Source organism: Triticum dicoccoides, chromosome 7A (genome assembly GCF_002162155.2).
Source record: "Triticum dicoccoides isolate Atlit2015 ecotype Zavitan chromosome 7A, WEW_v2.0, whole genome shotgun sequence".
NCBI classification, from domain to species: Eukaryota; Viridiplantae; Streptophyta; class Magnoliopsida; order Poales; family Poaceae; genus Triticum; species Triticum dicoccoides.
In genome coordinates this window covers 255,356,744-255,369,118 of record NC_041392.1, presented here as the reverse complement: position 1 = coordinate 255,369,118, position 12,375 = coordinate 255,356,744, and the positions used below count along the sequence as shown (strand labels likewise).

General features: G+C 46.7%; 1 protein-coding gene across 1 annotated transcript; it reads right to left on the bottom strand.

The window, feature by feature from the left end:
* Positions 1–6,475: 6,475 nt before the first annotated feature.
* On the bottom strand, positions 6,476–10,811 carry LOC119334527 (TRAF3-interacting protein 1-like). The gene is made up of 3 exons (XM_037607080.1): positions 9,886–10,811; positions 7,468–8,605; positions 6,476–7,332 (listed from the first exon to the last, which is right to left on the bottom strand). Exons 1-3 carry the CDS (start codon positions 10,006–10,008, stop codon positions 6,860–6,862), a joined length of 1,734 nt encoding a protein of 577 aa, XP_037462977.1. The 5' UTR covers positions 10,009–10,811; the 3' UTR covers positions 6,476–6,859.
* Positions 10,812–12,375: the final 1,564 nt, after the last annotated feature.

The following is a 12,375-nucleotide window of genomic DNA, read 5'->3' as shown; positions in this document are numbered from 1 at the left end:
GGATAGATAAATGGGGTCATGCAACCAAGGAATGAGCTCAAAATGTGGAATCCACGGAAAATGCCTTTGATGCAAAATGCTAGGGAGACGCTAGATCGATTGCTCAATAGGCGGATACGACACTTGTGCACAACCTATAAGATGCAAAATGCAACGACTTCTATTACAAGTATGCTAAGTATGTATGGTTCCCAGTGTTCCTCTCAAGATGATCCAAGATGATCGGATATGACAATCTTATTCAATGTGGTGATAACCCACAAGTATAGGGGATCGCAACAGTTTTTGAGGGTAGAGTATTCAACCCAAATTTATTGATTCGACACAAGGGGAGCCAAAGAATATTCTCAAGTATTAGCAGCTGAGTTATCAATTCAACCACACCTGAAATACTTAATATCTGCAGTAAAGTATTTAGTAGCAAAGTAGTATGGAAGTAGCGGTAACGATGGCAATAGTAACAGTAGCAGTTTTGTAGCAATCGTAACAGTGGCAACGGGAAAGTAACCAAGCAAAGATCAATATGTGAAAAGCTCGTAGGCAATGGATCCATGATGGATAATTATGTCGGATGGCATTCATCATGCAAAGGTTATAACATAGGGTGACACAGAACTAGCTCTAGTTCATCAATGTAATGTAGGCATGTATTCCAAATATAGTCATGCGTGCTTATGGAAAAGAACTTGCATGGCATCTTTTGTCCTACCCTCCCGTAGCAGCGGGGTCCTAGTGGAAACTAAGGGATATTAAGGCCTCATTTTAATAGAGTACCGGACCAAAGCATTAGCACTTAGTGAATACATGAACTCCTTAAACTATGGTCATCACCAAGAGTGGTCCCGACTATTGTCACTCTGGGGTTGCCGGGTCATAACACGTAGTAGGTGACTATAACTTGCAATATCGGATCAAGAACACAAATATATTCATGAAAACATAATAGGTTCAGATCTGAAATCATGGCACTCGGGCCCTAGTGACAAGCATTAGGCATAGCAAAGTCATAGCAACATCAATCTTAGAACATAATGGATACTAGGGATCAAACCCTAACAAAACTAACTCGATTACATGGTAAATCTCATCCAACCCATCACGGTCCAGCAAGCCTACGATGGAATTACTCATGAACAACGGTGAGCATTATGGAATTGGTGATGGAGGATGGTTGATGATGACGATGGCGACGGATTCCCCTCTTCGGAGCCCCGAACGGACTCGAGATCTGCCCTCCCGAGGAAGAATAGGGCTTGCTAGCGGCTTTGTATCGTAAAACGCGATGATTCCTTCTCCCTAATTTTTCTCCCTAAAAGTGATTATATGGAGTTGGAGTTGAGGTCGGTAGAGGTCCAGGGGGACACAATGTCGGAGGGCACGCACCAGGGGGTGGGCATGCCCCCACCCTTGTGGCCAGGGTGTGGGCCCCCTGGTGCTGATTCTTTCGCCAATATTTTTTTATTAATTCCAAAAAAATCTCCGTTGATTTTCAGGTCATTCCGAAAACTTTTTATTCTGCACAAAAATAACACCATGGCAATTCTGCTGAAAACAGCATCAGTCTGGGTTAGTTCCATTCAAATCATGCAAGTTAGAGTCCAAAACAAGGTCAAAAGAGTTTGGAAAAGTGGATACGTTGGAGACGTATCATGTGGTATGATGTTATGGCACTTGCTTACAAGCTTCTTTGCTCTCTTTTTCTTTGCTTAAAAGCTTATTCTTTTTTCGTATGGCCACTTATGCGAAATGCACAAACCAAGATGGCAATTGTGTATATGCGGGGAACAAGCTTGTGACATAAGGATTGGTACTATGATACCAAGATGATATGGTATGTATGCGATGGAAGGTGTAGATCAATGATCACTAATGTGCACAAGTAACGTTGCCGGCAATACTCAATGGCTAGTCTCGATAGGCAAGTGCCGCAAAATGGGCTAGGGGTTATCAATGCAATGTCAAGGAGAATGTACAATGATGGGATACCACAATACCAAGATGATATAGAGGTTACCGCCCGTGGCAATGATGAGTGGCGGTGCTCTTGATGTAGATACCAAGATGATGTAGACCCGTCCCTAATTAGCCGAAACACCTTAGGAAATGGAAAAACCACGAACTTGAAATCTCAAATGTCAAATGGTGGTAGCGGGAACGTGGTAGTGGTTTCAGAAGCTCAATGATGGGTTATGCGAGTCAGAGTTGAAGTGGTCGTCCCTAAGTAGCCGAAACACCTTAGGAGACACAAACCCCAACTCAAACAAGCTCAAACGAAAATGGGTTAAGTTGGGGTGGCAGAAGTGTATGGTGGGCAAGCCTACACGAAAGTTACGGTGGTGGTTGATGAATAAGCAACCGTCCCTATGTAGCCGAAACACTTAAGGAGACTCGAATCACAACTCTAACAACCACAAATGGAATGGGGAACAAAATTGGTTAGGTTGCGGAAGGTTATGGTGGTTTTGTAGAAGATATGGTGGAAGCCCTAGGCAAAGATGCCAAAGTTCCAAAAACTTTATGGAGTCAAATGACGGTGGAACTATTTTTGTGCGATGGGGATGTCAATAGCTTCAAAACAAGCTAAAGAACGTCAAAATCGGACTCCGGATGAATTAGTTATGGTAAAAACGATGAAACGAGGAAGGCTGACATCCCAGGGCCTGAACATCCGGCGCCAGACTGCGTGCAGAGTCGGGCCAGAGACCCATGTATCCCCTCCCCACTTGCCCCTTCGTGGTGGATCAAAATCAACAAAACATCATCAAACCAACAAATCACAAAAAAAATTGGGGCTATTTTTGGTGGGGATTTTCGAATTCAGGACGAAATCAAGCAAAAGAAGGCTAGAAATGGAGGGGGAAGACTCCAAATTCGTGATCAACCTGGCTCATGATACCATATGATACAAGGCTAACCCGGTGTAGGCCGATCTTTCATGATTGGAGTGGATTCCCTCGAAGAACACGATGAACACGTGGAAGAACGGAGAGAAATCACAAGGGGAAATAGTCAAGAACAAGTCCAATCACACATCCACTAGACAATCAAACACACAAGATCCACAAGGTACATGAACAACAGAAGGAAAGATACAAGATAGAGTTCACCACCAAGAGGAGGTCTTGATGATATCCTAGACGGATCTTCCCGTGAGGGGTCTTGATGATATCCCGCAGGATCTTCTCACATGGAGGTCGTGAACTCCATGGGAGTGGTAGTCTCTCTCTCTCTCTCTCTCAAGAGTAGAGGTAGGTAGGAGCAAAGCTCACATACGAATGAGCTATCATATTTGCTAACCCTAACTAGAGATGGGGAAGGAGTATATATAGTCTAAGCCACGAAGGGGCAAGTGGGGAGGGGATACATGGGCCTCTGGCCTGACTCTGCACGCACGCAGGCGCCGGATGTTCGGGTCGGGGGCCGGATGTCCGGCCGTTCGCGGGAGGCCGGATGTCCGGCCGTTCGTGGGAGGCCGGATGTCCGGCCTGGGACATGTCGTTCCAGTCCTTCTCTGGATAGACGTTGCCGGATTTCTAGGTAGGATGCCGGATGTCTGGCCGTTGTTGAAGCGTCGGATGTCCAGCCACTGATGTTTTTGGCTGTCTGTTGGGTAGCTCCTGCGTGGCTGCCTAGGCACCGGATGTCCGGCCTCTGGCCCGGATATCCGGCCACTATAGCTTCAGCAACTCCGTCTTCTTTCGTCGTCGCTTCCAGGCTTCCCTCGCGGATCATGTGGTTGTTCCTTGGCGCTTGCACTCCTCCTCAACATCCGTGAAGCTCCGACAATATCTATGCATGCACATGGGAGAAGTGTCAAGTAGTATACCATCCTCGAAGGGGTCAAGTGAGCACGTGTAAAGGAGATGATTCACCTTTGTGTATGTGAAGTAGATGTCACACGTGTCACTCGCCGAACGGGCTCTTGACATGGTGATGTACAGGATGCTCCGCATCACAATCCCTTTCTCGCCACGAGTAATCGCATTGAGGGTTGTGTAGTTGCAGTCAGAATACAACAGTTGCACTCACCGTCTGCAGGTGCTGCAAGACGTCGGAATTGACCGCGGAAGCAATGTTGCATCGACTGCCTTTTTGTGTGCTGGAAACAGCCACGGGAGATGTTGTATCCATGGGTGCCATGTGCTGGAACCGGCATGGAAGGAAGCTGGAACGACAAGGGCTTTCGCCGGCTGCGTTTACTGGAACCAGCAACTTCATTTATTGAAACCGCAACCAAATTTGCTGGAACCAGCGCCTCAAGCGTGGACTAGCCACAGTGGAGAGTAACATACACTAGTAACATACACATATCCCTAGACTATGTTACTACCTTCGTAATGGGTAGTAACATAAGTATGGTGTTATGCAAAGCTTTATTTATTAGGTTATAAACTCATATTGTATTGGTATGTGTGATGTTACTTCTAGTATGAGTAACTAGCTAAGTTACTTAAACTATCTCTCTTCTCATTAACTCATTGCCACATAGGCAAATTTACTGACTTGGACTCGATGTTACTGCTGAAAATCCTCTCACTGTGGCTAGAAATGCTACAACCCGCCGCAATGAAAGCTAGGACCGGTGTCAAATTTTGTTGGAACCAACATATTCCTCGGTGGCGACCACAAGCACGACGAATACTTTTTTTTGCTGCATCCGCAAAGCGCAAAAGCTACAACCAGTGGCGACTTTGTTGAAACACGACGAACCAACGATGGCGAGTGGCGGCGACGGGAGCCGTGAGCAGGCCAAAGATTGGGGTAGCGAAAACGAGCGGAGCAGGAACCATGGTCCATCAGAGCTGCATATTGTGGCGTCTGGGAGCAGGTTTAGCTTAGCTACATCTAGGCTATGTCCCAGCACGTCGAGTGCCGGTGCACGACGGCGAGTGGTGCGTAGACGCCGTGGGACGTGAAGCTAGGTGTGCGCGTGGTGGCGTATCTGTTTTTCCCCTTGCTCGTGACCACGAACCGCGGGAGGAACAGGGCGAGAGAGACAACCCCGTGCAATCCTGTGTGTCAGGAGGGCAGCTGATCCAAAGGATGCAGGGCGACCAGTTGGACGGCACCTAGCATCGGCTAAACCGAATTGTTACAAGAGAGTTAGCAATCAGTTTGATGCTAAAATAGCAAACTCGGAATCTCAAACTGCAGAGCATAAACCATGCCCATGGCACTGCCAAACTAATACGACACATCGATTGCTATCTACTACATGATGACGCTAGATTTACCGGTGGAGGTCAAGCAGAAAATTGATGCCCTCAGATGTGCTTTCCTTTGGGCAGGTTGTGAGAAGGTCATCGGTGGAAAATGTAAGATAAACTGGAAGCAAGTGTGCAAGTCCAAGATGCATGGAGGGCTTGGAATCCTAAATCTTGACAAATTTTCCACTGCCCTTCGCCTTCGATGGCTGTAGGATGAGTGGCTTCATCCAGACAAGCCATGGGTTGGCTTGGGAACCCCTTGTGATGACAATGACCGAGATATCTTTGCCGCAGCTACCAAGGTCCAAATTGGGGATGGCATGCGTGCCAAGTTTTGGGAGTCCCCTTGGCTCGATGGGATTAGGCCCAAGGACATAGTGCCTAAAATATATGGCTTGTTGAAGAAGAAGAATTGCTCGGTTTGATTGGCTCTGCACGACAATTTTTAGACTTCCTAGGTGGACATTACTCAGGGCATCACCGTCGAACATCTCTTTGAGTTTGTCACCCTCTGGGAGAGGGTCTCCCATGTCCACCTTAACGTTGACATGCCCGACACTATCACTTGGAAGTTCACTACTAACGGCCACTACTCGGCGGCGGCGGCCTACAAAGCGCAGCTTTATGGCCATACTGACACGACCATGATTCCGACCGTTTGGAAGATTTGGGCATCTCCTAAATGCAAGTTCTTCGCATGGCTGGCAATCAACAATAGGATTTGGACGGCAGACAGGCTTCAGCGTCGTGGGTGGCAAAACTGTAATCTTTGTCCACTATGCAAGCAAGTTCAGGAGTCAACAACCTACCTTCTATTCCAATGCCGATACACTATCAGAGTTTGGCGTATGATCAAAGATTGGCTTGGTCTCCATGATGTGCATCCTTCCAATTGGAGTGATGCGACTTCCATAAAAGAGTGGTGGAGCCACAATGCTAACAAGAAGACCCAATCGCGAAGGCCGCTTGCTTTCTTGATGCTGCTCATCTCTTGGGAGTTATGAAAAGAGAGGAATGCACGAATCTTTCGTAACAATCCGGTGGGAGTCGCCGTTGCTAGGATTAAAGGAGCGAGGCATTTGAATAACATAATGCCGCGAGAGTGATTGTTGTAATTCAGCCTTGCACCTTAACCTCTAAAACTTCTCTCTCAATCAATGAAAATGATAAATCTTTTGCCTAGTTTCAAAAAAAAATGAACGGATACTCAAACAAACACAGGCCACAAAACTCAGAACAAGCTCTTGTTCAAGCACAATAACAGGATCTTAGAGACACTTCATTTTTCGTGTTTCGAGTTCCTTGGCCTCTAAACATTTCTTTCGTGAAAGATTCACGAATACAACGCCAAAACTGTCTTTTCGCAAAAGAAAGAAAAACGCCAAACTGCCTGGCGGTACAGCAGGAGCAACACTTGTCGCTGAATCAAAACGCTTCATGTACAGAATCTCAAGTGTGCCCGTTGGCCGTCGTATCATCTGATATGCAGCACAACCTTACAGACAATAAAACCTCAACTAGTGTCACTAGCAGTTTAGTGGCCAGAAATCTCGCCAACAAAACCATGCTGGCATGACAGCAAAACGAATAAGTGAATCCTATCTTCTGCGCTTCCTGATCATAGCCCAAAACTATGAAGGAGGAGTTTCACATTACAAAGGAACAACATAAGGCAGAGCAACTACATCAGCAGAATCGATCAGCTGTGCTTCAGCCCAGACCTGGGGTGCTTTTGCGGCCTCAAGCATCGTTGTTTTCTGGTGAACACGGTCTCCCGAAAACAGCCAGTCTTGATCAATGTACTCTGAGGGGTCGTCGGCCGCTGGTACGGAGTACACATGGCTCAGATACTTGGTATCAGGGTGAGCTGGCGTCAGAGAGACTTCACTGCTGCCATAGCTGGATGGAGAGACTGCAGAATTGTGTTCCTCTAGGTTGAGGAGGCCGGTCATGCCATTTTTGATGCATTCCTTGCTATCTTCAAGCATGCCTGCCTCACGAGGGTTTGTGCCCACTGGTAATGTAGGCGCAGTTCCTTGAGAATGCTTCAACATTTCCCCATTCACACAAAGATGATTGGCAGGAGACGTCCTTGGCATCTTAGTCATTGGCATACTTTGATGATCTGCCAACATTATGGAAGTGAGCCTAAAATAAAATCAAAATCATAGCTACAAGGCTATCTAAATCTAAGCGTATGCTTCCAAGGAGAACACACACATATAAAATCAGCCCCGCCATAATGAGTAAAGAAACTCACCATGTAGAGAACTGTTAGCGTTTAAGCCTTTCCTTTTCTTGAAATCATCAGAAGTGAACTTGTTCCCATTAAGATGAGCCAAGTCCATTAGATCATGAATATAGTTCTTGCTTGCCCCATCTCCGTCAAGCTCTCTGTGTTTCTGTTCATCTATAGCACTTCTTTTCTCCCTGGTTTTGCCTTCATTACCATCTTTAGCCTTTCTTTTCCTTACATTGCAATCTCTATCTGTGTCTTTAACAACCTTCTGATTTACACCATGCCTTTTATCTCCATCTTTAACACTCTTCTGATGATTAGCTTTTGCCTCCTTAATCTTTGCAATCCCTTGATCTGCTCCACTTTTGCCTCTTGCCGATTGCTTATCCATCCCGAAATGAAAATTGTCGGCATTCCCATTTTTATTCTCTGCCATCCACTTGGTGCTCACGCTGTCACTTTTTCCATATGCAGAATGAGAAGAACCATCTGGATGTTGGTCCACTTGTTCAGTTCTCTGCGCAGCATTTGCACTTGGCGTAATTCTGCACTTCTGTTGAGAGGCTGTGGTAGTAACAAATATACCTTTAGAGCTATCCTGTTGCAGGCCCACTCCACTACTACCATGTATTCTGGTAGAACGTTTTTCAGCTGACCCAAGTTGAAGGCTGGTACCACTCAAGATTCCAGTTTTATTCTTTCCCTTTTCACTGGCATGATTGTGCTGAGCAATTTGCCTGGATTTCCCATTCACTCTACTGAAAGAAGTTCGTTCCTTCTCTTTAGAACCTACAACACCAAAGGACTCGATGCTTCGAGGAAGCAACTTGCCAGTATTACTCCTGGTGCGGTTTGCATGACCTTCTTGGCCTGTGATCTGGGTAGCCAACTCATCTTTATGTTTGCTATATTTGACTGCTTCATTATGCACTGTCTGTTTGGGTCTTCTATTGTCAAGATCATCCTTCTTCTGGGTTCCCAGTTCCAAATTTTGTCTTTTGTCTTTATCTCTTTCTTTCTTCTCTCTCCTATCTTTGTGCTTCTCTCTTTTGTGTTTCTTCTTGTGCTTATCTTTCCTATAAGCACGATCCTTTTCTTTTCTTTCTCTTTTGCCCCCATCCGTCTTTTCCTTTTTGTGCTTCTTTGCCTTGTGATTTTCCTGAAAAAAGTTGCCACAGATTAATTGTTAATAACAGTAAATGTAGAAATGGTGCCACAGGTTGAATATTAATACAATTAAACCAAATAAAGGTAAAAGAGTACATATCCAATACAAACAATAATAAAATCAAGACCTCACTGCTGTTTTCTATCAAACACCATCATGTTACATGCACAGATAATCAGCCATATATGTTACACCAAGCTTGATGATCGAGGATATATTGCATTGATCTAAGCCAGGATTTAAGTTCCGTGTGGACGAATAATTCTAGAGATGGATCACAAGGAAAGCATACTTCAAGTAGACCAACGTCTCCAAGAAAACATTTACACTTTATACCCATGTACTCTAGGTAATACAAGAATAGTAGGAACGTGCATTAATAGTTAGTACAAAGCATTATAAGATAGTAAAAAGTGGATATCCAAGTCTTGCCATATTAGCAGGGTAGCCATTTTCATAGTAGTAGAGGCTAGAGAAACAATTTCAGCAAGGGCAACATGAAATTTGAACATATGGGTATTTTGTAGATCACGGATTCACGGTATAAAGATTAGTTAGTGAATATCTTAATGATCCAGCATAACTGAAGGATATGAACTATCGTGAGGATAGGCTGTCCTTCTAAGGCAGGAAATAGTGTTGCTCTAAAAAATAACCACCCATCCCAAATTCCCAACCTAGATTACAAAGGGGCAAATATAAAGAGAAATACTGTAGGGCTGGTCTTTTCCTGTTTTATATTTTGTGACAGTAAAAGGAACATGTCTGCTAGCAATAAAAAATATATAGGCTTTTCTAATCTTTAAATAAGCAAATGTTCTCCCCCTCTTTATAATTAATTAAGCCTCGAACATTTTGCAAATATGTGAGCTAGTTCCATAGTATCATGGAATGCTATATAAGTTGCTTCACTACATACGAACTTATGGCCACCTTCCTTGTAAGCAAAGAACAAGAAAATAATCTAAATACTGTAGCTGTGACTCCTGCTAGATACAGACAATATTTCAAAAACACGCACACAAAATGGCAAACAGTCTCTACACAAGAAAATAACCTCACTAACAAGAATATATCAACATCCACTCTCTATTTGCAATAGATGAAGATGATTCAGTACATCTTAACCCGCAAACAGCAGGACAAGTCCCTTCTCATTTCAGGCATGTTAATCCTCTCACCGACTGTATAGTTAGTCTAGCACCGCCTAGTTGTGTGAAGCATAAAGTGCAGCCTTATTTGCAAGTGATTTTAAAGGTAAAAGCATGAACCTTCTTTAGCAGATCCTTATGCTCACTCCTGGGCTTTGCCTCATACCCGGGAGGCGGGAATGGGAAGCACCGAGACATTGTGTGACGCAAAGCAATCGAACAAGCTCTCCAGATTCTTCGCATGCACCATATCCAGCTGCAGCAACCCTGCAAAGCTGGATTTGCGCGATTCCACGGCTCAAGTTACCACACACAGACTGGTTCCTCAGACAAACCAACTCCCGATTATGCTTCTGCTTGCAGCAATTAAGCGACTGCTCCCCAAAACCACCAAGAACCTGCTCCGGCGAACACGACAAGACCACTATAAGCTCTGATCGGCAAGCAAGATAAGGCTAATCTACTCTCTAACTGGAGCGAAATCCAAGTGGTAGCGAAAATAGTAAAGTACAGTCCTCTTCCATCTGCTCACTCCCCAGGCTTTACTCCCCACCACCGATCCCCAACCACAGCCACAGCAAGTGGAAGGACAACCCCGGGCCGGCTCCGCGATCTGAAGCACCAGTCTCGCCGAACGTCGCAGCAGTGGCGCCGGAGACGCCGCGCATCAACCCCGAACGCGACAGGACCCAGCCGCCCTGGACACCGCAGAAGAAGCCTCCGGTGACTCCACGGCGGCTCCACAGAAATTCCTCGGTCAAGATGTGACGGGAAGCCGCGATGCGAGGATCGCAGACCCGGTAGAGGTGGATTCTCGCGCGAACAACGGCGGGATCCCAGCGGTGGAGCGCTCAATCCGAGCGAATTCCTTCCGGCCGCCGCACGCGGTAGGACTCGTGCGGATATTTTGCCAGGAGGAAGAGGAATGGAGCGTGGGCTGTATCCTCTTCCGTCCTCCTCTTGCTAGCCTTGCTTCGCCGCACCGAAGATCCCCAAAGCAGCAGTATCGATAGTGAGGTTCACTTCCGATTGCGTAACCAGGCCATGTGTGGTGGCAGGCGTCTTTGGGCAACAAGTGTATTCAGGCCCTGTTTGATGTATAAGTCCTACGACTTTTTCTAGTCTCAACTAAAAAGTCTTATGCCCTATTTGTTTCATAAGTCTTAGGACTTTTTTAAGTCTCAACTTATAAGTCATAAGTCCCTACCTGTTTGTTTACAGGGACTTATAAGTCCATGTTGCACCGCTGCAACGAGGCTCAGGAGAGGGCTTGTCCGGCGATTGGAGGCACCGCTGCAACGAACTGAGGCAGACAGAACCGAGGCAGAGCGAACCGAGGCGGGGCGGCGACGGGGCGAGAGGCGGGGCGGCGACGGGGCGAGAGGCCGGGCGGCGGCGGCAACGGGGCGAGAGGCCGGGCGGCGACGGGGCGAGAGGCGGGGCGGCGACGGGGCGAGAGGCCGGGCGGCGGCGGCAATTGGACCGAGAGGCAGGCGGCGTGCGGGGAACGAGTCTGAAGCGACGCGGGGTAGGTCCGGCTCGGGATAAGTCCCAATAAGCTCCTCCCTGAGAGTCTTATTTGATAAGTCCCAAATCACCACAATAAGTCCCAATAAATCCCTTGTGTTTGGTTTAGGTGGGACTTATAGGGACTTTTTTAAGTCCCTGGAAACAAACACCCTCTTAGTCCTAAAAAAATTTCTAGTCCCAACTAAAAAGTTCTTAGTCTCTAAAAAGTCCCTCTCTGTTTGTTTCCAGGGACTAAAAAGTCCTTAATCCCTTCTTAGAGGTTATTAAATGACCATGTTACCCCTAGTATACAGAAAAATAACAACCAAACAACACCATGGGATGGCGGGCCAATGGGTGCATGGAGGGGCATTGTTGGAAAAGTCCTAAAAAAGACTCTCCTCGAGAGTCTTCTTCATTTAGTCCCCAAAGGCAACTTTTAATCCCTAGTAGTCCCTCCTGTTTGGTTAAAGAGACTTTTTCTACCAAAAGTCCCTCGAAACAAACACCCATTCATTCTTTCTTCAGTAATTTTTTTTGCGAGATCAATACTAATTTATTCCAATAAGATAGAGTTATAACATCTCCAGCCAAGTCCCCAACAAGCCCCCCAAGGCCTTTTTTATCGCTAGCGTTGAAAAATCGGCTCAGTCGCGCCCCCAGAAGCCCATTTTCCGTCAATTAGGGCCGAATTTAACGCTGGCGAACCCAGGCCGAACCCGACGTGCTGGGGGCGCCCGGGGCGCTGGAGAAAACAGTTTTGGCGCGAAAACCTGGCGAGCCCACCGAGTCAGCGACCCACCCGCGCGTGTTTGTCGTCCTCATCGCTTCGGTTTCCCGCGGGGAATCAATGCGAAGGCTGACCGGCGGTAGCCTTCCATTGATTCCTCACAGGCGGCGCAGTGATGCCGCCGCGACACGTGCCCCGCCCCCTCCCGCCACGCGTACACACGTCTGTCGCCCGCTCGCCGGCTATAAAAGCCGCCCCTCCCTCGCCGGTGGACACACTCTCCTTCGCCCGCAGTCCCTCTCTTGCCGCCGACACCCCCATCTCGTCTCTCTCTCTCCCCGTCTACATCCACCGCGTCTACTATAGCCACT

Excerpts from the sequence above, each read along its gene's own strand:
- LOC119334527 (XM_037607080.1), bottom strand. The coding sequence starts at position 10,008 with ATGCGAAGAATCTGGAGAGCTTGTTCGATTGCTTTGCGTCACACAATG. Across the intron at positions 8,606-9,885 it reads ATAAGGATCTGCTAAAGAAG|GAAAATCACAAGGCAAAGAA; the intron begins GTTCATGCTTTT and ends AACTTTTTTCAG. Across the intron at positions 7,333-7,467 it reads CGCTAACAGTTCTCTACATG|ATCATCAAAGTATGCCAATG; the intron begins GTGAGTTTCTTT and ends TAATGTTGGCAG.